The sequence below is a fragment of the Stenella coeruleoalba genome, assembly GCF_951394435.1.
Source record: "Stenella coeruleoalba genome assembly, chromosome: 8".
NCBI classification, from domain to species: Eukaryota; Metazoa; Chordata; class Mammalia; order Artiodactyla; family Delphinidae; genus Stenella; species Stenella coeruleoalba.
The window spans coordinates 43,245,345-43,272,287 of record NC_137154.1 but is presented as its reverse complement, the minus strand read 5'-3'; the positions used below and the strand labels follow the sequence as shown (position 1 = coordinate 43,272,287).

The 26,943-nt window shown below is 49.2% G+C and overlaps 1 protein-coding gene across 2 annotated transcripts in view; it reads left to right on the top strand.

Annotated features, from left to right (window-relative positions):
• MICAL2 (microtubule associated monooxygenase, calponin and LIM domain containing 2) overlaps positions 1–26,943 on the top strand; it is a 223,985-nt gene that overhangs the window by 86,624 nt on the left and 110,418 nt on the right. For both annotated transcript variants that reach the window (XM_079930564.1, XM_079930563.1), the window contains exons 4-15: positions 764–971; positions 4,876–4,992; positions 6,372–6,473; positions 10,298–10,453; positions 13,993–14,093; positions 18,406–18,663; positions 19,834–19,949; positions 20,796–20,922; positions 21,569–21,659; positions 22,798–22,945; positions 24,002–24,201; positions 24,599–24,705. In XM_079930564.1, the coding sequence (XP_079786690.1) occupies positions 764–971; positions 4,876–4,992; positions 6,372–6,473; positions 10,298–10,453; positions 13,993–14,093; positions 18,406–18,663; positions 19,834–19,949; positions 20,796–20,922; positions 21,569–21,659; positions 22,798–22,945; positions 24,002–24,201; positions 24,599–24,705 (1,731 nt within the window). The remainder of the gene's footprint in view (positions 1–763; positions 972–4,875; positions 4,993–6,371; positions 6,474–10,297; positions 10,454–13,992; positions 14,094–18,405; positions 18,664–19,833; positions 19,950–20,795; positions 20,923–21,568; positions 21,660–22,797; positions 22,946–24,001; positions 24,202–24,598; positions 24,706–26,943) is intronic.

The following is a 26,943-nucleotide window of genomic DNA, read 5'->3' as shown; positions in this document are numbered from 1 at the left end:
TGAAGGTGGTTCAGGAATTGCCTGGGAGTAGGGCAGGCTGCTGCATGGGGATGTCTCTCAGCCAGAATATCACCCTTTTCCCGTTTTTATTGGATTGGTGCTGCACACAAGACTTTATTTGAATGGAAGGACTTTTGCCCAGCATAACTAGTTTGGTAGGTCATTATGTGTCTTCCCTTCTTTCCTAAGTGGCTGTAGCTTCCTTGGGGAAGGACCCTTGTCTTGTTCAGTGTGACAGGGTCCGTTGAGACCTAGCATGGGACTTGAACAGAGTCCTGTTTTGTCACCTCTGCCCACATGGCCCCATTGCCTACAGGGCCAAGACCATGTACTCTTTCACTTGACACTTCAGACTCTCGGCGTCTAGTTCCAGACCAACCCTTGTCTCTTTTCTCTCCTTTCCCTCCTTTCCCCCAAAGTGTCCTTTTCTCCATCCACCTTGAACTAAGAGGTTAAATGCCAGAGCTGGGATTTAAGCCCAGTTCAGTTTAACTCTGAACCTCACGTGTATCTTACTGTGCCTCCCCCGAATCCTTTTACCTCTGTGTCCCTCACGGCGTCTGGCACAGTGCCTGGTGTGTGGTAGGCCCACAGGTAATGTACATCGGATGGATGAATGGCGGGTCCTAACAGGTGCTCGGTTTGCACTCACTGGTTGATTTGGGTGGATGGGGGTTTGCTTCCCAGTTACGCTGCTGACTAGGGGCTTGTGTCTGCAAGGCTAGAGGTTGCTGAGTGCCTTTCTCCTTTCTCCCCTCTGCAGTGTCTCATCATTGGAGGAGGACCATGTGGTTTGCGCACTGCCATTGAACTTGCCTACCTGGGGGCCAAAGTGGTCGTGGTGGAGAAGAGGGACACCTTCTCCCGGAACAACGTGCTGCACCTCTGGCCTTTCACCATCCATGACCTGCGGGGCCTGGGAGCCAAGAAGTTCTATGGGAAGTTCTGTGCCGGCTCCATCGACCATATCAGTGAGTGGAGCCACTGGTGACACCCCATGTGGGGAGGGGGCTGACCCTGGGTGGGTTATATCTCCACATTGTGGAGACCCCAGGATATTTCATCTTGCAGGTCTCTGGGGGCTCCACACGTCCAACTGGCAGACATTTAATTCCAGGCCCTGTGCTGTGCCCCACTAGGCTGGAAGCACCATGAGGCCAGGGATCATGGTATGTCTCATTCACCAGAGTATCTCCAGGGCATAAAAGAGTACTTGACACATAGTAGATGCTCAATAGACTTCTGTTGAATGAATGAATGAAATATGGGAAACAGAGGCAGAGGTAAGTAACAGAGTCTGCACCCTCAGAGAACTCACTGAGATTCTGTCAGTAATAAAATGTGCTTTAACAGAGCAGTCAGACTTGCTAAAGGAGCTCAGAAGAGGGAGCCACGTAAAACCATTCAATGGGCCGGGTTGTCAGTGACCTCTTGGGTAAAGGAGTTGGGACACCGTGTTGCCTGTTTGGGGAACCAGGGCAGGTTTTAGAACAGAGGAATGCCACCATTGACAGATCCTATACCAGGTTTCCTTGAACTTTAAAAAGAGAGAGACCATCGTGATGGGGGTTCACCCAGAAAAGAAAGGGAATTGGGAACATGGACTTCAGGTCCCGGGCCATCCCTGAATGCTTAGTTGGGGCAAGGTGAGCACCGAGGCCTCCCGCTCTGACGTTACTTAGGCCTGGGTCTCTCGAGGCAAGATCTGTGCAGACAGGCTTTGGAAGAGCAGCCTCCCTCCTCATGCTCTGCAGGGAGGAGGTCTTGAGCCATTTTATATACAGCAATCATGACTCATAAAAGGGAAGTTAAAGAGAGTTCAAGCATTTGAACACATTTGGGTCCAAAATCTGTCTTGTCCATTTTCTGTGTGACTTGGCTCAGATTCTTTATCTTCTTCCAGCCCCAGTTTTGTCTCCCCTAAATGTGATTGATGCCTGCCTACCAGGAGGGCCGAGAGGATTAAATGAGGTCACATGTGAAATGTGCTGTCTCTGTGCCTGGCAGGTCGTAGGTGCTCAGGAAGTGCTTTGCATTCAGTGGGGTACAGTGAGCAAGAAGCAGTCGGGATCCCTAAACCAGAATTAATTCAGAGCTGCAGTCTCTCAACCAGTGAGTGGAAGGAGAACCCTGAGAGCCATGTTCTTATGAGCCCAGGCACTGATGGGAAAAGGGTGTAGGGTTAGGGCGGGAACAACTGGAGGGAATTATCAGCCAGACAGGGTGTGATTCAGTCAGATACAGGAGAACTTACCAGCAGTGGCCCAGGGTTTGTTCCCACTCCGGGATGAGAAAATTCCAAGAGTCCATTGGAAAGAAATTTGGATTTGCCCAGAAAGCTGCAGTGTCAGCTTTCCAGATATTCCTTACCACCCACAGAAGAATGTATATTGGTACCAATCTAGAATGACAGCATTATGCACCACTTTCCCATCGAGCCTTGCTGAGAGGCAGAGCTGGGCATCAGGAGGTCTTGGGAGGTCCCAGGCTGCCAGGCTGCCTTGACGGCCGGGAGCTCCTCACTGCCTCATTAATGGGGCCCCCATTTAACCCCTAGTCCTTGGAAATATGCCAGCATGCAGAAGCACTGGCAGGACTGGAACGGAGATTCGAACGTTCAGAGTGATCATTGTCAAGGGCAGCTCTAATACCTGCGAGAAGAGAGGCAGGGAGAATTTATTGAGCACCTACTGGGTGCCAAAACCAGACAGACGAAGAACGTTGAAACTGTGAAGAGAGGCCAGGCCTCCCCCACGGCCTGTTTCCAGGCAGGAGGTGGGTTGGGTTCTTTAAGCCCCAGCTGATCGGCTTCCTTTCAGACTGACCCATGGTCTCCAGCCCCAGCTGTGACCTGGTCCTCGGCACTGCTCCGCAATTCCCCACTTGTCCTGTGTCGGTATCCTCCTCCAGTTCCCAGTGCTGACGGGCACTCCCCATTCCAGCCCCCTCTCCTTCCTCCTGCCCTCGCCTCTCCCCAGTACCCATTCCTTCCTCCCACCCTGAGGCCAGAGGCCGAGCTGGCCACTTCCTCTCCAACTCTAGGCCCTCTTGCTTTCCCTCCTTTCACCTGCCCTTACCTCACACTGCCCTCCAGTCCTCTGATAGAGCCCATTACTTTTCTTCATCTCAAAGTGTTTATTCTAGAAAGAGGTGACATAGACTTTGCCTATACTTTCTACTCATGCCACCTTCCATTGCGGTCTGATTTCTTCCCGCCACTGTGCTAAAGAAATTCCAGAAGCTTCCCAACCTCCCGTGCCCTGGCCTCCTGTAGTCTTCATTTTCTTAATCTCTCCATGGGATCTGGTATCTTGGTCCCTCCTCCCTTGGCTTTCAGGACTGCAGCTCAGGGCCTGTTCTGCAACCCACCTTGCCCCCAGCCCCCAAGCCCTGCCCCATTCTGTTTACACATGTTTCCTCTGTTAGACAGTGTTCCATGTCTCCTGGGCCTAGCATGGCACCTGACACATGGTAGCTGTTCAATAAATGTTAAATGAGCGAAGCCCACAAAATACAGAGGGACCCACAGATAATTTGAAACTTTATGCTCTCAGAAATGTATTTGAAGGCATGCCCATTTGTACTCAATGGCAGGAACAAAATAGAGAAACAAGGAGCCACTCCTTGGGGGAGTTTAGGAGAGTGGGTAGGAGGTGGGAAACCATGAGCCCAGCTTTGTGGGGAGGAGTCACCACCCCACCCCTTACCCTGGATGGCTGAGAGCTTAGGTAGAGTCCCCCACAGGGTGAGCCGTTTGCTCTCTGACTTTACGTATTGGCTCTTTGCCGTCTCTCTGTTTACGCCTCTTTCCATCTTCACTTTATCACACCCACAGCCCGGTTCAGGAAGGAGGCAGGAAAGAGAGAGCCTAACAGCTAGAGCACAGTTAGAGGATTACCTAACAGCTAGAGCACAGTCTCGGAAACAGATCTGGGTCCACATTCCAATTTTGTTCCTGTGTGAGCTTGAGCAAGTCACTTAGGCTTGCTGAGCCTTAATTTCTCACCTCTAAAATGAGAATAGAGAATTCCCTGGTGACCAGTGGTTAGGACTCCATGTTTTCACTGCTAAGGGCCCGGGTTCAATCCCTGATTGGGGAACTAAGATCCGGCAAGCCAAAAAAAAAAAAATTTTTTTTTCATTAGAAAAAAAATAAAACGAGAATAATTACTCCGAAGGGCCACTGTAAGGGTTAAATGAGAAAGCACTGTAAGGGTTAAATGAGAGAACACAGAGTGCTTAGCACATAATTAGTGCTCAGTAATGATCGTTATTGGTACAGGCATACCTTGGAGAAATTGCAGGTTCAGTTCTAGACCATCGCAATAAAGCGAATATCCCAATAAAGTGAGTTACATGAATTACAGTGCATATAAAAGTGATATTTACACTATACTATAGTCTTTTCAGTATATACGCATAACAGAATTATGTCTAAAAAACAATGTAAATACCTTAACTTTAAAATGCTTTATTGCTAAAAAATGCGAACCATCATCTGAGCCTTCAGTGAGTTGTAATCTTCTTGTAATAGTAACAACAAAGATCACTGATAACAGATCACCATAACAAGCATAATAATAATGAAAAAGTTTGAAATATTGCTAGAATTGCCAAAACGTGACACAGAGATACAAAATGAGCAAATGCTGTTGGAAAAATGACACCGGGAGTACTTGCTTTGATGCAGGGTTGCCTTAAACCTTCGATTTGTAAAAAATGTAATATCTGGGAAGTGCAATAAAGCAAAGTGCAATAAAAGGAGGCATGCCTCTATATTGCTATGCTCAGAAATCACTGAGCAGTGATAATACAGTGTTCTGTATACAGGAGGCACTCAGACATTGCTACTGACAGTTCATCTCTTCCCCTCAGGTATTCGTCAGTTGCAGCTCATCCTGTTCAAGGTGGCCTTGATATTGGGGGTTGAAATCCATGTGAATGTGGAGTTCGTGAAGGTCCTAGAGCCTCCTGAAGATCAAGAAAATCAAAGTACAGTATAATTTTCCTTTTGGTCTAGAAATCAGATATTGCAAAACGGAAATCATATTTGCAGCTCTTAGAGGACGTTCCTGTTAAGGTTATTCTTACTGAGAGCCGTTTGGCATAATTTCATCAAAGGATCTTTTACCTTTTTGGACCACTGCTGTCACTTGAGCTTTGCTCTTCAGCTCCCAGGAGATTTATTATTAAGTATTTAACATATAATTTGGTTACCCTGTCACTACGAGGCGGTAGTTGGACAGTTGAAGTCTAAGTAGTAAGTAGGAAAAAGACATAGATTCGGTTGTCTGGTAAAGTTCCTTCGCATACTCTTCAAGCTGTGTGTATACACACATAGATATGTGGATACACTTATTATACCCACATGATATTTTAAAATCCAGTAAAGAAAGTGAAGTTTCTAGAGCAAATATGAAATAAATGTTCAAAATATTATTTAGTATATAATATTTTTGAGCTTTATTGAAGAATAATTTACAAACCACAAAATTCACCCATTGTAGGTATGTCTTATTTAGTAATTCATCTCTTGTTCCTATTAGTATATTTATATAAATTCTGATCTTTTATATACATCATGGTCAGAGAGCTTGTTCATGATGCCTCTGTATCTTACTTACTATCAAACTCTTCTGCTGCTGGGCTGGGCTTTCAGTTTTTGGTCCAGCTTCATGTCAGGGACCTCATAGTTTCACATGCAGGTTACAACTCTGATTTCTCCCATCCTCTGCCCAGAATATTGAGAATTTAGGGGAGATGTTAGTTGGCTTTTGCGGCAGGACAGCAGCTGTAATTTAACTTTGAGACCTGTGTGCTCTTAACCTTTCCCAGACCCCTAGTGGGTGTTAAATCCTAATTATGGGTAACCAGCAAGATTGCACCTGAAAATGGTTTCATAAAAGACTGTGTATTGCCCAACAAGAACGTTTGAGCATAATAAAGTAGTAATTCACGCTGGTTTCATTATACCCTGCACAAGCTTTTAGTTCTGTTTAGCAATGGGAGGGGACCAAGGAATGGGGGGATACAGAGAGAACATGGTAGAATCTGTTGAGTTAAATAAGGTGCAAGTGAGACTGGTGTGAGGATCGTTAGGATAGACTCCCACCCTTTATAGAAACCAGTAAAACCAGGCGTGGAGTTAGCACTGCTGGTTTACCTTGTCCTGGATTGAACTGAAGCTAAAGCCAGAAGGACTCCAAATTCAAGTGTGAATCTGGACAGCTTGGGTCTTTCCGCTGGAGCCTCTGTCTGGGGTGCCCGTACCTGTGGCATTATCCATTTCTCACGACCAACACAGAGGGCATGTAATCACTCTGTCCTGCCATCTCTCACTGCCAACTCATCTCATTTTTCTGTCCTGGCAGAAATTGGCTGGCGGGCAGAATTTCTCCCTGCAGACCACTCTCTGTCAGAGTTTGAGTTTGATGTCATCATTGGAGCCGATGGCCGCAGGAACACGCTGGAAGGTGAAGACTCTTCTTCTTCCTGGGGCTGAGGATGGAGGGATGGGAGTGGGAAAGGGTATATCAGGAAGGGTGTGGAGAAGGGGGGCAAGATGGCAGGTGCCAAAGCTGGATGGGGGTCTTGATAGAAGGCCAGACTGCCCTGCTGTGCGTGAGGCTGCGTGTTTAGAGAACAGCCATTTGATACTTTCTGAACCTCTGTTTTCCCAACTATAACACATGGATAATAGAACCTCTCAGAAGATTGCTTTAAGGGCTGGGAAAATGTAAAAATGTTTTATAAAAGAAAAGCACCACGGAAATTAAAAGAAAAAATCAACATACATTTACTAAGCATCTGCCAGTGTGAAAGCCATGATGCTAAGCGCTTTCATACTTACTTCTTCCAACTAAGAGAACCATTTTCATACTCTTCGTGGTTCTGGTTTACTGTGAAGTATAATACCCCGGAAGGAGAACCCCACCTCTTCTCATAACTTTAAAGCATGCTCACTGCTGGGCAGTAAGATAAGTTTTGCCCAAACTGTCAAAGAACAAAACAGTGCCTCTCTACTTCTAAATTTGGAAGTGTTAACATGTTTTTAGAGAAGAATCTATTCAGGCTGAGAGAGGAAGAAATGCCATTGTGGAGAAATGCCTTCAATCACCTCCACCCCAGCCCCAAGGTTAATTGGTGCACAGGTTATACTAATTTGCACCAGCTGTACTAATTTAAGACCCTGGGATGAGGACAAAGTGGTCCCACATGGCATCTCTTGCGCTGGGGACAGGTGTGCTTTTTTTTTTTTTTCCGGTACTCGGGCCTCTCACTGTTGTGGCCTCTCCTGCTGCGGAGCACAGGCTCTGGACGCGCAGGCCCAGTGGCCATGGCTCACGGGCCCAGCCGCTCCGCGGCATGTGGGATCTTCCCGGACCGGGGCACAAACCCGTGTCCCCTGCATCGGCAGGCAGATTCTCAACCACTGTGCCACCAGGGAAGCCCGACAGGTCTGCATTTTGAGCTTGTCCTGCTCAAGGGCTGCAGGCTGCAGATGTCTGCTGGGGAGGGCACCTTCCCTGAGGACAGAACACCCTCCCTAAACTAGGGCTGATCTCACAGAGCTCAGAATGCGTACGTAGTCTGCCTAGCTGAGGCACTTCCCACCTGCTATACACCCGCTGCTCCTTTCCTCTTTCTTCACTTCCATACCCACTCCCTCGCCCCAAGCAATCAATAACGGATATCAAACAAAAATTTTAAGCTGCCAACCTGAATGCTGTACTATTAGAATTTTTGAGCCCATTCTGATGGTTTGAGAAAACTGTAAGTGTGAATATAAAAATCCAGGATCCATGATCACCTTGAGGGATGGTTTGATATTTTGTGAACATGAAAAGCAGGGCAGGAAGGGGGAGAACCACTTGAGCAACTGAGGACCAGGTAAGCAGACTAGAGCAGGGTTCTCAATGGGCACTGTTGGCAATTGGGGGCCAGTTTTTGTGGTGGGGACTGTCCTGTGCATTGTAGGATCGTTAGCGGCACCCTCAGTTGTGGCGACCAGAACCATTTCCACACTTGGCCAAATGCCCCTGGGGGGCAAAATCACCCCAGTTAGATACTAGAGACTAGTGGCCATTTTGACCATTTCCACAAAGGTCTAATGAAGAACCCAAATGAGGGAGTAATGTATAGAAACCCAAGGTTATTTTTTTAAATTAATTTATTTTAGTTTTGGCTGTGTTGGGTCTTCGTTGCTGCGCGCGGGCTTTCTCTAGTCATGGCGAGCGGGGGCTACTCTCCGTTTCGGTGTGCGGGCTTCTCATAGTGGTGGCTTCTTGTTGCGGAGCATGGGCTCTAGGCACGCGGGCTTTGGCACTTGTGGCACACAGGGTCAGTAATTGTGGCTCACGGGCTCTAGAGCGCAGGCTCAGTAGTTGTGGCGCACGGGCTTAGTTGCTCCGCGGCATGTGGGATCTTCCCGGACCAGGGCTCGAAACCGTGTCCCCTGCACTGGCAGGCGGATTCTTAACCACTGCGCCACCAGGGAATCCCAACCCAAGTTTTTTAGTCAAAGGGATTTTTGACAAAGAAGTGTGGGAATCGCCAAGAGGCTTCAGTGTCTGGTAAGCCAATGTGAGGGGAATTCCCACAGGTGCTGAAGCCAATGGTTCTGTCTGCTAGCAAGACAAATGCCTTGCATTAAGCAAAGTAAACAGCAGTACCTGGGATGGAGGGGAAGTTCAGGGCTACAGGAAAAGACAGATGCTAAAAAGAAAAGGGATTAGGAGGAGGTGGTCCACTGAAATGGGACCACCTGCTTGTGATCCTCTGGGCAACTGCCTGTGATAGTGTGGTTTATAATAAGGCAATTATATTTGGTCTTCGTCCCCTTTCTGGCACAGCTACCCAAACCCTTGGAATTTCCTGAGCGATAAGGGCAAATAGGAGCATTTTTTGTTATGATATTTGGCCTCTTGTCCGTGGTTCCTGAAATCAATTCAGAGCCATAAGGGTGAAATGGGTGTCTTGTTATTCATAACAAGCTCCTTTTCACACCGAGTTTATGTTAATGAAGAGAGTTTTGGAAAGCACCTAAGGAAGGGAGGGGACTGGTTGCCAGGGGCGCCAAACAAGTGATTAGAGGGTTGGAACTTTCAGTCCCACCCTCTGACCTCCTGGGAGGGGAGAGGGGCTGGAGATTGAGTTCAGTCACCAATGGCCAGCGATTTAATCAATCCGACATCTGTAATGAAGCCTCCACAAAAACCCAAAGGAGATGGTGTGGAGAGTTTCCGGGTTGGTGAACACGTTGTTTGGAGAGGGCGTGAAAGCTCCATGCCCTTTCCCCATAACTTGTTCTAAGCATCTCTTCCAGCTGGCTGTTCCCGAGTTGTTTAGGAAGTAAAATGTTCTCTGAGTTCCGAGAGCCACTCTAGAAAATTAATCAAATCCAAGGAGGGAGTCCTTGAGCCTACAATCTATAGCTGGTTAGTCAGAAGCACAGGTGACAACATGGGCTTATAATTGGCATCAGAAGTGGGGGGCAATCTGGTGGGACTGAGCCCTTAACCTGTGGGATCTGATGCCATCTCTGAGTAGATAGTGTCAGAATTGAGTTGAAGTGTAGGACACCCAGCCGCTGTCCTGGAATTGCCTGTCAGCGTGGGAGGAAAAAAAAACCCATATTATAATTGGGTGCAGAATTCTTACGGCCATTAAAAAGCGATTTCAATGTATACCGGTGAAAACTGTAAGAGCCTCGATTAATCACTGAACTAAAATAATTGCAAGTTAGAGTTCCATCTATTCATTGTACATTTATTGACTGTGTACTAAGTGCCAGTCACTATGGACTGGAGGTAGAAAGAAAATTTGTTAAAATCTCTGTTGCACAGGAATTCAGTCTCATAATTCTACTGTTTAAAGGGGGAAAAAAGAAACCGTGAGAAATGCTGACAATGTAGTTTCAATTGTATAAGTTTAAAGTGCAGATGAGTCTTTCATGAGACTTCCTTGCAGCAATGCCTAACACATCCTCTAAAGGATGAGCCCTGTGATTGCCCATTGGAGAAGCACAGTTTAGCCTTTTGTTTGTGGAAGCCTAACCAGGATAATTGGTCCTATAGATCTTAGAAAAGGAAAAAGTCCCACAGACTTTGAAAGGCCTCCAACGGGTTTTCTCCTCGGGGACAAACCTCAGCATTTCTGCCTGCCGCCTGTTCTCTAGATCCAAAGTTCTGGTTTCACTGGCCTGTCGGCCATCTGAGAATAGCTTTCTCAGTAATCTTTTCCAGTTTTCACACCAAATCCAGAAGAAAGACCCACTTTTCCCATTTTCCTCCCACAGGGTTCAGAAGAAAAGAATTCCGTGGGAAGCTGGCTATTGCGATCACCGCCAACTTCATAAACAGAAACAGCACAGCTGAGGCCAAGGTGGAAGAGATTAGCGGCGTGGCTTTCATCTTCAATCAGAAATTTTTTCAGGATCTTAAAGAAGAAACAGGTGGGACCCTCACCTTTCTCCAAACCAGGCCATCGTCCATGCTTCTCTGTAGCGTACAGGGCTTGGGGGAGGAGGGCACTCAGCTTTCCCAGCTCTTGGGAACAGGAGACTCACGCTGATAAAGTGGAAGCAGGGATTTCTCTTTAGGATTAATAATGGGCAGGATTCCTTCGGGGACAAGAGGGATTCTTGAGGGAAAGTTCTAGATGTTGTACATGAAAATAGATAAACATTTATTTACTCAGGAGACATTTACTGAGTGCCCATTGAATGCCCACACTCAATGTCATGGGATACACAGTCGAGGTTGACATGGTACCCTCCCAATAGTGGCTCCTTGTCTAGGGAGGGACAGCCACGGAAACCATCCTAATGCAGGCTGGTAAATCTAGGCCGGACGCCAATGTGGAGATCCCGGAGCGCTCTGAGGGGGAGCCAGTAACCTGTGGGTGGTCCCTGAAGAAGCATAGGTGCTTTTATCAGTGCACCCGCTGCCCTTTCCCTCAGGAACAGTCACAGATGCCGGGGCGGGGGTGGGGCACGACACTCACCCAGGGGCATCAGTTGTCCCCAAACCATGGGACTTGAAGAAAGAAGGGATTCATTCATTTACTCAACAGATATTTATTGAACACCTACTATGTGCCAAATGCTGTTCAAGGGCGTGAGATAGAGCAGTGGGCAAAACAAGTAAACCCCCTCTCTCGGAGCTTATATTCTATGGGTTGCGGAGGGACCACCAATAATCAAATAACATGTCAGGTGGTCTATGAGGATAGTGGAGAAAAAATAAAGCAGGGTGAGGGCGAAGAGGGATGAAATTCCTGCTCCCAATTAAGTAAATTTAAGATTTTTTCTCTTTCTTTTTAACCTGATTTGGAAATATATATATTTCTCATTGAAAAGGCAGTGTAACAATGTTAAATAGAAGTTTTGTACTAAAAATAAATCATTAACACCCAGCACCACCTAGCACAGGCACAGTCCTCATTTTCATGTAGTCCTTTACGGTAATTCTCCACCTGCATCCTTCCTTTTTACATGGCTAGAGCTTTTACCATAGTGTCAATCCCGTTAGTCTCCATTTCTCATTCAGCCTCACATTTTAAATACTGTCCATTGTGCCCAGTCCTACTGATGGTCAGGTTTGTCGGAATAGCTCTTGAAGTGGATATATTGTCACCCACTGCTGAAGCATTTAAACCAGGGGTTGGCAAACTTACCGTGTGTTTTTGTATTGCCTTCAAGCTAAGGATGGTTTTTAATATATTTTGAATGGCTGCAGAAAAATCAAAAGAAGAAATTTTGGGGACAAATTGAAAATTTATGAAATTCAGATTTTATAGTCCATAAATAGAGGTTTATTAGAACGCAGCCAGGCCGGTTTGTTTACCTTATTGCCATGAGGGCTTTCGACACAGACTGGATGGCCCACAAAGCCCAAAATGTTTACTCTCTGGCCCTTTACGAAAAAGTTTGCAGACTTCTGATTTAAACCTTTCAGTTATTTACTGTTACCAATAAAACTACTTCCTTTGGATTATATTTCCGTAAGATAGCTTTCTAGGAATGGGATTAGTATTGAGCCAGACTCTGCTTCTTACTGGCCACAGCAATGTGTGTCCACTGCATGACCCTCTGAGTGTCACTATGGTGGCATTATTTTATATAAAAAAAAAAGTATTTCCTTCCAGCATATTATGTCCTTTTGAACGATTTAAGAATTCTCCAGCCCTCTCTTCACCTCAAAAACCAAGAAAATAAATGCTTAAATAAACCACCAAATATAAATTATGACAGGACATCAAGTTTGTTTTTCCAAATGTTTCAATGAGCTTCCTTTGCACTTTGCAAAGGTCATCACTTTTGGCCATTGTTGGACAACAATGCCCTTCACAGAATGAGAGGGATGTATTTCCTCGGATCCTCTGGGGGGCCCTGTGCATTGATGGCTGTTTCCTATTTAACGGTCATAAAGGGGTTTCCATGGTTACCCAGCAGCCTCTGTGATAACTGCTGATAAGTTGCCTTGCCTCTTTTCCTTTCTCTCCCTTCAAAGAAACCAAACCAGTGGTTATCAAACTTGAGTGTGAATCAGAATCACCTGTACGGCCTGTTCGAGCACAGATTGCTGGCCAGACCCCCAGAGTTTCCCATTCTGTAGGCCTGGGGTTGGGCTCCAGTTATTTGCATTTCTAATAAGTCCTCAGGTGATGCTGCTGGCGCTGCTAGCTAGGGATCCTACTTTGAGAAACACTGAGCTAAGCTGTCATTTTACGGCATTTGTTTTAAAGGCAGAAACCTAGTCTATAAAGTCTTTTGCAATTGGTGGAAAGCACAGAAAGATACAACCCAGTCCTCTGACTGAGTTTTTCTACCAGGGCACCTGGGTTTTCACACATAACAGGGCATTGGTAGAAATGTCCCTTAGCAGTCTTTGGAGAATTCACACAGCTCTTTACATCTCTGGTCACATGGAGGAAATGGTGGATGGGACTTGGAATCAGACAGGCTGGGGTTCAAATCCTGGTTCTGTTGCCACTTAGCTGCCATGCCACAGACAGCACTGTGCCTTCCTGCAGCACGTACTCAGCTGTGACTTGGAAATACTGGTCTACAGCCCCAAAGGGCTTTATGAGTTCTAAAAGAAACTGTCTAGGGGACTTCCCTGGTGGCGAGGTGGTTAAGAATCCGCCTGCCAATGCAGTGGACACAGGTTCGGGCCCTGGTCCAGGAAGATCCCACATGCCGCGGAGCAACTAAATCCGTGCGCTACAGCTACTGAGCCTGTGCCCTAGAGCCCATGAGCCACAACTGCTAAAGCCCACGTGGCCTAGAGCCCTGCTGCACAACAAGAGAAGCCACCGCAGTGAGAAGTCTGTGCACAAGACCCAATGCAGCCAAAAATAATTAAATAGATAAATAAATTTATTTTAAAAAAAAGAAAAGAAAAACAGTGGCTTAATCATATTGCAATATAGCGCAGTGGTTAAGAATTCGCCTGCCAATGCCGGTGACACGGGTTCGAGCCCTGGCCCGGGAAGATCCCACATACTGCGGAGCAACGAAGCCCATGCGCCACAACTACTGAGCCCACATGCCTAGAGCCCGTGCCCCGCAACAAGAGAAGCCACCACAATGAGAAGCCTGCGCACAGCAACAAAGAGCAGCCTCTGCTCGCCGCAACTAGAGAAAGCCTGCTCGTGGCAACGAAGACCCAACGCAGCCAAAAATAAAAAAAAATTAGTATAAAAATTTTTTTTTAATAAATGTGTCAAATCAACATGTTGTACACAAACTTACACAATGTTATATCTCAATTTAAAAAGAAAAGAAATAGTATCTTTGTGGGACTGTGGTGACTAGGGTAAATTCTGGAACTTGATCTTATCTTTGCTCGCCCTGTATGTCTTAAAAACTTGTCTAACGCCAATATTCTGCAGGTAAATAGTGAGACCTGTAATGAGGCAAAGCAGGGCTCCTGACACACAGTAGGCGCTGAGGAAATAATACTGAGTCCATGAACCTTCTCTTTTCAGGGATTGATCTTGAGAACATTGTTTACTACAAGGACTGCACCCACTATTTTGTCATGACTGCCAAGAAGCAGAGCTTGCTTGACAAAGGTGTCATCATTAATGTACGTATCGCTTGGCCATGATGTCCTGTCTTTCCCTTTGTGACCTGGGCTGGCAGCATCAGCGAGTGCGGGAGCATATGTCATCCTGCCACAAACTGAGTAATGGGGGGAAGAGGGAAGGGACCACCATCCACCACGCCCTTCTCCTTGGTGGTGCGTGAGTGTGTTGGATGGAGGAGCCCACACGAACAATAGAGGCAGAGGTGTTTCTGCAGCGAGCTGGGCTGGTGCGGGAGGGGGAAATGCTGAAATTCTTACCCAGGTGTTAGTGTGGGTTCTTAACCACTGAGAGATCAGCTGAGTCTTTTCCTTTCAAGTGTCTCATCCCTGCCTCCTTTTCTGGGAGGTCACACACATACTTTGGAGGCAGATGGGGGCTCCTAGTCCTAGTGGGATCCAGGCAGTTTCACTTGTGAATTTCATGCTGCGGCCCCCTTGTCATGGTATGGGGGAAAGCCCTATTGCAGTCAAGAAGACTCAAGTTGAATCTTCGCTCTGCCACGTATTAACTCAGGACTGTGACTAAGCTGTTTGCCTTCTCTGAACCTCAGTCTTCTTGTCTGCAGAATAGGAATAATAGTTTCTATCTAAAATGATTGTTCAGAGGAATAAATTTTAAAATGTATACAGAGCGCTTGGCATGTAGCAAGTTGGTAGATTCCCTCCATAACTTCTCTGCCTGGTTTGGACACGTGCTTTTTTGTCCTGCTGGCTTCCTGGCCCCTGCTTCCTACCTTTGCACCTTCATGCTTATACAGAGAGCAGGGCTGCAAGGAAGGAGCACATGGAGTGGCCAGCACCAGGCTGGCACCTTCTTTGGTCAGGTTTCAACCCCTCCAGAGACCCTGTTCCTGCAGCTGCCGCTGCTACTGTACCCTTAAGATAAGGATCATGCAGTCCAATGTCAGCCTGCTCTTGGGGTGTCGGCCTGTAGCCCAGGCAGCACGGTGACCATTCATTGCTGCTTGTCAGAGAAGAATGTGCCTATCCTCACGCCAGCTTGTGCTGGCAGCCGGCTGGACAGCTTTAGTAACCCAGCCCTCCCCTGGGCCTCCTCCACATCAGCTCAGGGCTTTGCTGAGAGCCCGAGCTGCTGGACAGAAGGCTGGGAATTGGCGGGGGTTGGGGGGGGGGCGAGGGTGGGGTTGAATGAAGCCTACTTAGCACAGTCAGCAGATGTGCGAGCAGTGCGTTTCAACATCTGGTGCCCCACTGCTGATCTGGTCTGGGGGAGGTGAGGCCATGTCCCCATTTTCCCTCTGTTCCACAGGTGTCCCTCCCAAAGTTACCTCCCCTATTGAGATGCCTGTGTCAGATAGTGAAGGACTATTTGAGGTCCAGGGTGCAGGCGCAGAGGGTACCTTTGCAGGGGAGGGTCTAGGGAGACTCTTGTTTATCCCACCCCTGGAAAGTCAGGCCAAGTTTGACTTGGGGTTCCTATTTCACTGGCTGAGTACTCCGGCCTGCTGAGATGCTAAGGTTCCCCCAGGTCATCCCAGGGTATTTGTCCTGGCCACAACATGTTGCTCATGGTGACTTGATTTTTTGGCAGTTGTCAAAGCCCCTCCATGCTCCCCTCTCAGGCTCTGTGTCATGGCACAGGTGGGTGGGAGCTCCTCGCTGTGGTCCGATAATTATTGCAGGAGCTGGGAGCAGATCCCAGGCCCACAGTTGTCCTCATCAAGGCCTTCCTTCTCCCTCAGAGAATCTGGGAGTATCAGCTGAGCTGGTGCAGAGGGCCCTCTAGGTATAAGACATGAACTCTAGAAATTGGAGGCCATGGCTGGACATGGGAGAACTGGACACCATTTGGTTCAGGAGCCCTGGCTTAAGCCTCCAGGTGTCCAGCCAAGCTCCATAGCATTTGCATAAGCTGGGAGCTGACCCGTCTACCCCGAGCTACTTAAATTACCATTCTTCTCTCGCTCCCAGAGGAATGGCAAGTCCCCTGTTTTCCTGTCCCTGTATGGGTCAGTGTCTTCCTCGAGACGCACAAGGTGCTGAGTGAATGTTTGTTGAATGACTGACTGACCTGCTTCCCCATCTATTCCTGCTGATCTCTGGGCCTCTTTCTATGACTACTTAAGGGAGAGTAAAGTTTCTCCTCTGGAAACCCTGCCTCTGGGCTCCCAGCTGTGTCCATCCTTCCTGGCCCCTACCTCTGCTGGTCCATGCACACACAGGCTTGGTCTTACCTCAGTAGGAGGGAGCTTGGTTGCCAGGTGTGTGAGGTGGATGTATACACATCACAGCTGGTCTCTCAATGCCGAGTCCACCCTCATTTGAAGCAGTGAACAGACATTGTCTGACCTTCTCTTCTGGTCTACTGCTTCTTTCCAGCTTGTCACTTGGGGTGACTAGTCTTCCTGTTGGATTCCCCACTCTTCTCTCATGTTTACTGCTTCCCTCTCTCCTTCCCCACCTCTGTCCAGAACTGGGCCTGTGCAAAATGAGGTCCAAATTCACCTCCTGCCTTTATCTTCATTTAGCGCTCCTTCCTCAGCTCTGCCCACTTTATTACAGCCCCGTTCCCACTTTTTCTCTCTCATCCTTGCTTTCATCTGTTCCCTACAAGTCTGTTCTGCCATCTGCCCGCTCACCTGGGACCTCCTGCCTTGCAAGGCCCTATGGCTCCTCCCAGCAGCCCTGGGCCAGGTGCCTGTCATCCCGGCACAGCCGGGGGGTCTGCCCCTTGGCCAGGTACCCACAGTCCTGCGTGTGGTTTCAGCACCAGGTGCCGCCTTCGTCATACAGTGTCCACATTCATCCATCACCCGGTCCTCCGCAGGGGTTGTTGTGGCATGTTTTGAAGAGGGGGTATTTTTGAGATCTCTCCATTCACTCTTCCACACCTTCAAGAAGGAGAGTGATTATGTGATGTAAGAATAGGTAAGAGAAAGGAAAGCGAATAATAGGAGCTCCAGCCTGGACGCCATGACCTGACAAAGGGCTCTTGAGCCAGCGCTGGGTTCCATTTAGTTGACGTGGCTTGGATGTGGAAATATTAGAATTTCTGGGAGATCGTGGCTGTTGGGAAAATTGCCACAGTAGGTCACTGTTTGTAGTTGAGGATGTGCCTTCTTAGACCTTTCTAAATGCCCTTGCTGCTGCACTCGGTGGGTCTGGGATCACTTCACCGTATGGTGTGGTTTGTGTCATCCTGATTTATTAGGGACAGGAATTCCCAATCATTGAGAACTTCCCAATTCCTCGGCTTTGGGCTAGGGAGTCATGTCCACGGTCTCATTCAGTCCTCACATGGTCCTATATAGGGAGTAGATTTTGTTAGTCTCATTTTACAAATTCACATTTTACAAGTGCGAATATGGAGACTCAGAAAAGTTCAATAACTTGCCCAAATTTATGCAGTCAGTGAACAGAGATGGAATTTGACCTGTTGATCTCACTGACCCAAGGCCTGTGTTGGTCTTATACACTAGTCCCTGCCCCCTGCCCCAAGGGACTTGCATTTTCTGTGTCACCTTCTGAGAAAGATAGTCTTTTAGTTTCTATAGCCACACAATGAGCAGATTGGACTCTGGGAGACATCCTATAGTTCACTGCCAGTGTCCCTCCAGGGTGGATACACTAGTCCTCTAAGCTCAGGGTTCTCTACCTCCCAGCAGGGAAATGTAACAATTAACACTGTAACAGCAAAGCAGAGCCCCGAGGAGCCCTCAGCCTGTTGAGAAAAGGGGTAACTGATCTTGGAGAGAAAGTTTGAGAGTTATGCCAATTACCCATTTCTTTTTCAGACTTGTCTGACCGCTAGCTGCAGCATTTCTGGACCACATTAGCTTAGCTTCGTCCATTATAAAATCAATCTTACTCATTTGCTCTTTTGTCTTTTAGTTCACTGAAAGTTATCACAAGAACCAGCCATATGAAACATGCTTCTGTGTTTGCTGCGGGATCATTACTGAGTAGACTGTTCATGACAACACCATGTTCTCTGTCAAAATTCCTATGTCCGACAGTTCTTTTAGAATTTAGTGCCAGGAAAAAATTTCCTCCCCTAGGAATTTCTATGCTTCCCTCTTTCTGATAAGGAAAGCCCTGTAATATATCACATTTCCCTCTTGCCTTGGATGCCAGGAAGCTCAAAGCCAAATTTGATGCTTAATCATAACTCTGTCAATGTTCACAGATGGCTGATTTGGTTCCTCTTTATTCCCTCGGCCCCCATTTTCTATTTCTGTTTTGATTCACCTCTCTGCAAATCCATTCCATGTCCTTTCACAAAGAAGTAGGTATGACTCCTTGCCCTTTTGAGGGGCAGGTTGTTACACTGTGCTCTTGTTCTTTCTCCCAGGACTATATCGACACAGAGATGCTGCTGTGTGCAGAGAATGTGAACCAGGACAACCTGCTTTCCTATGCACGCGAAGCTGCAGACTTTGCTACCAATTACCAGCTGCCGTCTTTAGACTTTGCCATGAACCATTACGGACAACCCGACGTGGCCATGTTCGATTTCACCTCCATGTACGCCTCCGAGAATGCAGCCCTGGTGCGCGAGCGACAGTCACACCAGCTGCTCGTGGCCCTGGTGGGCGACAGCTTGCTTGAGGTACCGCCTGCTTTTGGAGCCCCTTCATTCCTGCTGGAAGACAGATCCCCACATTGCTATTCTAACTGGCAGCATCTGCTGTCCTGCAGCCCAACGGAAGGACAGGCTCTCAGCCAACTGGCAGGACTCTGCCGAGCCCGTCCTGGCCTCAGAGCCTGACCTTTGACGAAATTTAGAGGGGCCAATTCTGCCTGTATACAGGCAGGAACACTTTCTCTTGCCCCTCTGGGTTTTTCTGGGCTGACTTCTCGGTTGAAGTACAAAATTAAGCGGCCCGGGTCAGGCCATCCTTCCCAGAGCATGCAGATCCGCAGCTGGTTGGAGACTTCTTCCTCCTCTGGGTGGATTTCTGTAGCCTGTCAGCATCGAGTTCGAATAGGAGCAAGAAAGGAGTGTGGGCCCCAAAGTCCATGGCCTCCCTGCTCAAAATTCTTCCCAGAAAATGTGCAGATGCTAGGATTCTTACATTAAATGAATGATTTCAGAAAGGGTAAATTTTTATCTTAATGTAAGCACTGACCAAAAAATGTTGATGTATTTATCCGAAGTTAGCATCAAATTTCAAACCACGCTTTGGGTGCACGTGGAACAGTTTAGTTGGAACTTAGCTTGGTGAATCGATGCTTGCTCACCACTGCGTGCGGACTCTAACCTAAGCTCCTTGCTTGAGCACTCAGCTCCTCCCCTGCTTCTGTCCCAATCCTCCCTCCCAGCTTTCTCTCTCCCGGTACTTCCCACCCGTGCTCTCTGCTGCACCCAAACCAGACGGGCTGTTTTTCCATCCGGCTCCGTCATTTTCCCACCACCAAGTCTTCGCCAACCCTGTTCTGAACGGATCAAGATCAGAATCTTATTCATACTTTAAAATCAGCACGAATGCAACTCTTCCCTGAAGCATTCCTTGATTTCTATCTCCCTCCCTCAGGGTGGTTTTGCCTCTGCCTTTTTGAGCCCCCAAAGCAATTTTGCTGTTCCCGTGTCATAGCACCCTTGCATATGACTTTGTGCTACAGCTATTGGTGTTTGTGGTGAGTCCCAGTGGACTGCCTGTCACCTCTCTGTCCCCCCAGTGCCTCGCACAGGCCTGGCAAACACCAAGTGCTGGATAGAATGGGATGGCATTCTGGGGATCACTGGAATCAACTAGAACTTTGCATGTGTCCTTTGCAGCCGTTCTGGCCGATGGGCACCGGCTGTGCCCGCGGCTTCCTGGCAGCCTTTGACACGGCGTGGATGGTGAAGAGCTGGGACCAGGGAACTCCTCCCCTGGAGCTGCTGGCTGAAAGGTGAGTATTAACAGCAGGCCCCTCAGCTGGAGGCAGGGCCGGGTCAAAACTCAGGCAGGAGAGGGAGTGAGGCTGGATGAACCTGGAGCCTCTGCCCCCTCTCATCTGCCTTCCCACATGTGGCCTGATTTCATCATTGGAGTCCCCAAGGAAGCGTTCTCTGTCATGATCTCCCTCCCCCAGTGACTTTCCGTGGGGGCCAGGCCCTTAAGCCCTGGATGCCAAAGAGAAATCTTCAGGGCGGCCCTGAAGTTGGGGTTCTTGGCACTGCTCGGACACTGAGGAACCAGAAGAGGTTTAGGGGGAGCTTCCATTGCAGCACTGAGTCCCACTCTGTTGGGGGCTGGGTGCTCTCACCTCCCAGGCCTCTTCTGCTGCTGAGATCCTGGGCTTCCTCCCAGACTCCTGCTGCTGGCCACGTGGCTGTGACAGCTGGTGGACCAGGATAAGTCAGGGCTGGCGGGTGCGGACGGGCCTCTGCTGGTCTTGGGTGTGGAGACCTGTGGTCATGGGGGACCAGCCACAGGAGGCAGGGTGGCTGAGTGGCAGTTATAGCAAAACCGCAGGTCTCTGGGCTGCCAGCTCTGAGTCCCTGCCCTCTGCCCTGGGGAGGAGGCCAGCCTCACCATCTCCCAGGGTCCCTCCTGCTTCCCCTTGACCGTGTTGACCCTCCCCCGCTTTGCAGATCTCGAGAACCAGGAGGGCCAGGCATTGCTGGGAAGGGTTATGCAAACACAGATCTAAGAAGCTCTTGGGAGCAGGGGAAGGTGGGTGGAGGGGAGGAGTGGAGAGAAGACCGGAGGCTGCAAGAGCAATCCTTGACCTCTCTGCTCTGCCTTCCTCCAGAGAAAGTCTTTACCGGCTGTTACCTCAAACGACCCCAGAGAACATCAACAAGAACTTTGAGCAGTACACGTTGGACCCGGGGACGCGGTACCCAAACCTCAACTCAAACTGCGTCAGGCCCCATCAGGTAAGGCCTTGCCTGGAGTCCTGTGTGGGTCACCAGGCACTGAGCGGTGAGAAGTGGGGGGTCACCTAAAATCTTGGCACATCTTTGGGACCCATTGCCTCTTGGCCCAAAGGTGAGGCCAGTTCCTCTCTCTGGGAAAGCCACAGAGTAAAGTAGAGTCAGCACCTCTCTAGCCAACAGGAGAGAACTAGAACACATGTAAGTGTGTGTCCACATATGTACCTGTATTTACGTATGTTTATTTGTCACTGAGCATATGCATTGCTGAGCATACCTCTCTCAAATAATCTACTTGATCAAATATCAAGTTCTTTCCATCCGAGGTCCTAGAGTCTATTTTTTCTCCCATCGACTTAAGAGTCATACAAGCTCTGACCTCTTCAGTCAATAGCACAAAGAATGGTGTGAATTTTAAAAATCAGCCAATTACATATATTCACACTTGAGTTCCCCCACGTTTGGGTGGATGACAGATCCACAGCTCTGTCTCAAGTTGCTGGTTCCCTTGCTGAAGGTCATGTCCTTCGGCGAGAGAGGAAAAGGGCAGCCATTGTCGATGAGAGGGTGGGGTGGGTTCAGCGGCCCTGCAACGACTAGGGTTTGGGGGAAAACTAGCAGACAGCTGTGTGTCCTCTCTCGCTCCTAGGTGAAGCAATTGTACATCACTAAAGAGTTGCACCAGTGCCCTCTTGAGAGGCTGGGCTCAGTGAGGAGATCCGTCGGCCTCTCCAGGCGGGGTAAGTGGCCCTCCTGGGACCCCAGCTTTGCAGGGAGGAGGCCTGCTGGGTGGCCACTGGGGCACAGGCCCTGCAGCCAGCCTGGCTCTGATCCAGTGACCTGCATGACCTTGGCCAGGTGCCTCTGCTCTCTGCACTTCAGTTTCCTCATCTGTAAAACCGGGACAAGGACAATACCAACCATAGGATCACTGAGTGGGTTAGAGGCGAGCGCTTGACACATTAAAGTGAACCGGACTGACTTCCCTGGGACTTGCTTTTCTTCTCCTGTTGTTTCCAGTATGAGGAGTCTTGTCTCTCCAGCTGGATAACGAGCTCCATGTGCTTCACTCTTCCTGGGCTTCCAGGGCCTGGCACAGTGCTGTGCACAAGGCTGGTGCTCAGTGTGGAGGGAAGGGGTGATTAAGTGACCAGCTTCCCAGCGTCCACCCGGCTGTGCTCAGGTCACCACCCTGCTTAAAGACACACCTGGCTTCCACTGCCTGCCCAGACCTTGCATCCTGCCCGCCATCGGGCAAACTCAGCCTCACCAGCCACCCCTCCCTGCCTTCCACACCCACACGCCCTGCTGCTGCCGGCCTTTAATAAACCATGTCACATAACATGGCAGGTTTCTCTAGATTCTTTGCCACGGCACAGTCCTTTCTGTTTTCCTGGAGATCTCCTTCTGTCCTAGACACTCTTCTAGAAGCAGTCAAATGCACCTCCTCCATGACCCTTTCTTTGGCGAGTTCCCCTGCCCTGGTAGCCTCTGGCAAACCCACTCATGTGCTCCCCTGGCATTGGGTTTCTCTGTTATTGTCACCCACTTCTGTGTCTGTCTTCCCCACAAGATAAGCATGTTGTTGGCAGAGTCCATGTCACCCTCACCTCTTTGTTCCTAGCCTCTAACCAGGACCTGGCCAGAGGCGTCTCAGGAACTCTTTCCTGCAGGAGAGCATGCTTCCTGTCCCAACATCCTGCCCTCCTGCGTGCTCTCGACAGGACCCCCTCATGGGGCTGCAGCTGTGCCCACAGCCCCTGCCTCAGTGCTGTTCCTCCTGGTCCCCACCCGTGGTGGCCGACAGAGCGGGTCCCCAGGGGAGCTGCTGAGATTTCCGTAGAGCGCTTCACCACTGTCCATCTCCTCTTGCTGCAGAGTCAGACATCCGGCCCAGCAAGCTCTTAACCTGGTGCCAGCAGCAGACCAAGGGCTACCAGCATGTTAACGTCACGGACCTGACCACGTCCTGGCGGAGTGGCCTGGCCCTGTGTGCCGTCATCCACCGCTTCCGGCCTGAGCTGATGTGAGTTTGGGGCCCAGCTGGACCTGGCGAGCCCCTCATGGCCCAAGGGGACCCTGGAGACAAGGGAGACCAGGGCTGTTCTAGATACAGAATCTTCAGCACGTAGATCAGCATTTCTCTTTGCATACTTTGAATTTGTGTTTTTTCTTCGGCTTGTTCTTTTTCCTTTGCACTGATTATTCTGCCAGCAACTTGTTGGATCTGCGTTCCTTCTATGTAAGGAGCAGAGTGACTCAGGCTCGGTGATCGATTGCACTCATACCCCAAACCCCTTTCATTTGGGAAATTTGAGTGTTCACACCTTGGAGCCCTACCCTCAAGAGAGGACTTATGGGCGAGATCTAATTCTGGGGACCAGCTTGAGGGTTTTACAGCCAAAAGAATTAGATTTGTGACCCAGATCCGTTAGCTGTATACTGTTGGGCAAGCCCCTCATCTTCTCTGAGTTTGCCGTCTTCATCTATAAATCAGGAATAATGGCAGGGTCATTAGGAAGATTGGATTCTGTTCGTGGAAATGCTTTGTGATGTTGAAAGCACAATACATCTATTATGCTGTGTTTAAATCAACTGCAGTGTAACCTCACACCCAGGAGCAAATCCATCCAGAAGGCTGGATGGAAACCTAGTAAAGTTTATCAACTGGTACCTTTAGGAAATGAGGTTGCCTTGAGAAGGGGATGAGGCTCTCACCTCTTACTTTATATAACTTGATTCTTTTATTTACAAGAAGCCCATATCACTTTTGTAATTAAAAGGAAAAGAACGAATGGGAACTATTTAAAAGTAGAGTAGTTCATAAATTTTCCAATTATTTTCTGATTTTTTTCATCCCAGGTAGCAGATGACATTTTCATGGCCCAGATCTGATTGGTTCCACCCTGAGTGAGGACAGGGTTAGCGTCTTCTGGCTGAGCCCCCCTGAGGGGTGGGGGGTAGTGGTGGAGGGATTGGAGCAAGGACATTGTCACTTGCAGTGCTCCTTATGGCTAAGTTTGCTCAGCTCTTCACCCCTCTGCATCCTCTCTGAAAACTTCACCTTGTTCTGATTCTCCAGCAACTTTGACTCTTTGAATGAAGATGACACTGTGGAGAACAACCAGCTGGCATTTGACGTGGCCGAGCGTGAGTTTGGCATCCCCCCAGTGACCACGGGCAAAGAGATGGCCTCAGCCCCGCAGCCCGACAAGCTCAGCATGGTCATGTACCTCTCCAAGTTCTATGAGCTCTTCCGGGGCACCCCGCTGAGGCCCGTGGGTAAGGACCTGCTTTCAGGATGAGGCTTTGCCAGCCCCTGAGCCGTCTCTGCCCTGTGCCCACATCTGGCTGCTCTTCACACTGATGTCCTCTGTTCTGGGGCTGACCCCTGCCCTCCCTTTGCCTTTGAGCCCAAACTAGGGTGGACCCCACACACCCAGACCCATGTATGTAAGTGGGTCCTGTGTGGCAGGTGCCACATGGGGCTGGCCTGCATCTGCCCTTGTCACTGGGAGATCACTGACAGAGTGGCACCAGCCCTCTGTGCAGGCCACTGACAGCTTCAGTTGGGGGTGAGGGAATTATTTTGGAGGGGCCTTGTCTCAGTGACACCCCGTGAGCTGTGGGGGAGCAGTGGAAGGATCTGGATCTCAGTCTTACTTTTATTTCCTAACAGATGCTTGGCGCAAAAACTACGGAGAGAATGCTGACCTTGGCATGGCCAAATCATCCATTTCTCATAACTATCTCAACCTCACGTTTCCAAGAAAGAGAACTCCACGAGTAAGTTTCGGCCTGGGTTTGTTTAATTTCTTCTTACACGTGGATGGGTGAGGGGAAGGGAGATGCCACGTGCTGGGTCTGTTTACGCTGATAAATTACCCAGATCGAGTGCTCAGGAAGACATGAGTAGAACTCAGTCAAGTTCCCCTGCACCATGTAGCCAGCTTCAGTGCCTTGAATGTGGTTATAGGAAGGGCAGGGTAGAGAGCAAAGAGGACATGCTGGTGAGTATTTTTAAAAGTAAGTCAGATTGTCTCTGCCTCCTAAGCAGGGAGATGGACACGATATCTCACTTCGTTAAGCAATTTAGATCCAGAACACGATGGCCGTTTAGTAGCAGAAGTGGATGATGAGGCTACATTTGCATATTCTGTTCCATTCATTTTTTTTATTCATTCATTCAACAATGTTTACTGGGCCCTGTTCATGCCAACTTTAAGGCTGAGTGTTTTGTTTGTTTTTGATGAGGGGAGCAAATATACAGAGGTGAGTAATATCTGGACCTTGCCTTTGAGGAGCTCAGAACCTAATAAAGAGATGCCCAAATTTTCCCAACTTATGGCACCTTTAGTGTCTCAGTAATTCTTCTTCGCACTGCCCCCAGATCAAAAGAAATGCCTAAAATTTTCATTTGTTAAGTAGTTATATCCAAATAACTTGGTAGGGGAATTTTGCAAGGTGTGTGACAGACATCACCGTGCTTCCCTAGAAAATCTAAACTCTCCTGCGGCTCCTCTCCGAGTTCACTCTGGTGCCACGGGGTGCCTTGGGACGCAGTTTGGAAACCACAGGCCTAATGAGAAATTACAGGGTAATAGGAATGACGACATCTCCATGGAAGGTGTAATACAAGTTGCCTTGCTTGATGCGCTCATTTTACAGATAAAAAGTGGAGGCCCAGAGATGTTAGGCTGCAGGGGCTCGCACAGAGCTTGCCTTCCCTCCACTGACTCGGCAGAGGGCTGCAGGCCTCTGCGTGCGCCTCAGTGTCTCTGGGTTGCCACAGGCTCTTAACCGCTGGCCAGTCATGACTTGTCCTGCCAACCCCTTCACCCAGGGTGGGGCTGGGGCCCCATGGCCTCCTTTCTTTCCCTGGGCTGTGTGATCAGTGGTCACTTTTTCCCCTGAGGGCTGTGCTCCCTGGAAGGCAGCACCGGTTGTGCTGACTCTAGGAACTCGGTACTTAGTGTTCTACACGCCCTGTCTCCAGGAAGGGACAGGCTCGGGGGCTGGGGAGGGCGGGTGTGCGGGTCAGCTCGGGTGTAAGCAGAGCAGCTGAAAGGCTGAGCTGCACGCCACTGCCCTGTGCCCCTCTGCTCCCCGAGCTGCCCCACTCAGAGCCTCTGTGGGAGATGCCGTGACCCACCGTAGGTCACACTGAGCGAAAGCTGTCTTCCGGAGCCCAGTCGTCGGCTTGCCCCACCTCAGCCCAGCTGCTTTTCCTCTGATGACCGAGGACCCCTGCTTTGGGCTACTCCATCCCAGGCAAGCCAGTGCAGCCTTTCTGGAAGCTCTCTGAGCCCAACATTTATCACTTTTCTCCGTTCACCCACTTTCCTTCCACCACTTAGCCCACAGCTGGGAACTGGGGAGGCATGTTTAAACCTTTCACTCACCACACCTCTGTTTACAGAGTGACCGAATTGAAACAGCCTGGCCAGCTCTGGCTCAGGAGGTGGGAATGGTCAAAAGTCAGCCGTCAGCCAGGCCCTCCAGGCCCTCTGAGGGCGCCGGAGCGGCACTCCACCTCGTCCTGGCTCTGCTAGCAAATGCCGCGGGGATGCGTGGGCTCTGCCCGGCCCAGCCCTGGCTGACTTTGGCCCACGTCCCGTCGCCTCCAGGGTGTGCTCCTTGGCTGCCCATCTTGAGAGTGGTTAAAATCCACAGATCTGATTCCCTCCCGTGGCCCCAGTTAATGTCTAAAGTTTGCCCTGCTTCTCGAATGGGTAGAGAGATTAGGTCATTGAAGTAAGTGCCTGGTGTGGGCATTCGTTGTCCCACCCTTTTTCCTCACACTGGTGGGTTGGTGGGTTTGCAGGGCCACTGGGTCACATTCTGCCCTGGCACTAAAACACCCCAGCATATACTGTCCACCACGCAACGCCAGTGCAATGGTCCGACCACGTGCAAAGTACCTTCTCCCCTTTCTATCATGTGTCTTCTTATATCTGGATCCTTTCTTGGTCTGGAGAAATCTGTTTGCAATGCTCTGTGGTCTTAACATGTCTCATGACCAAA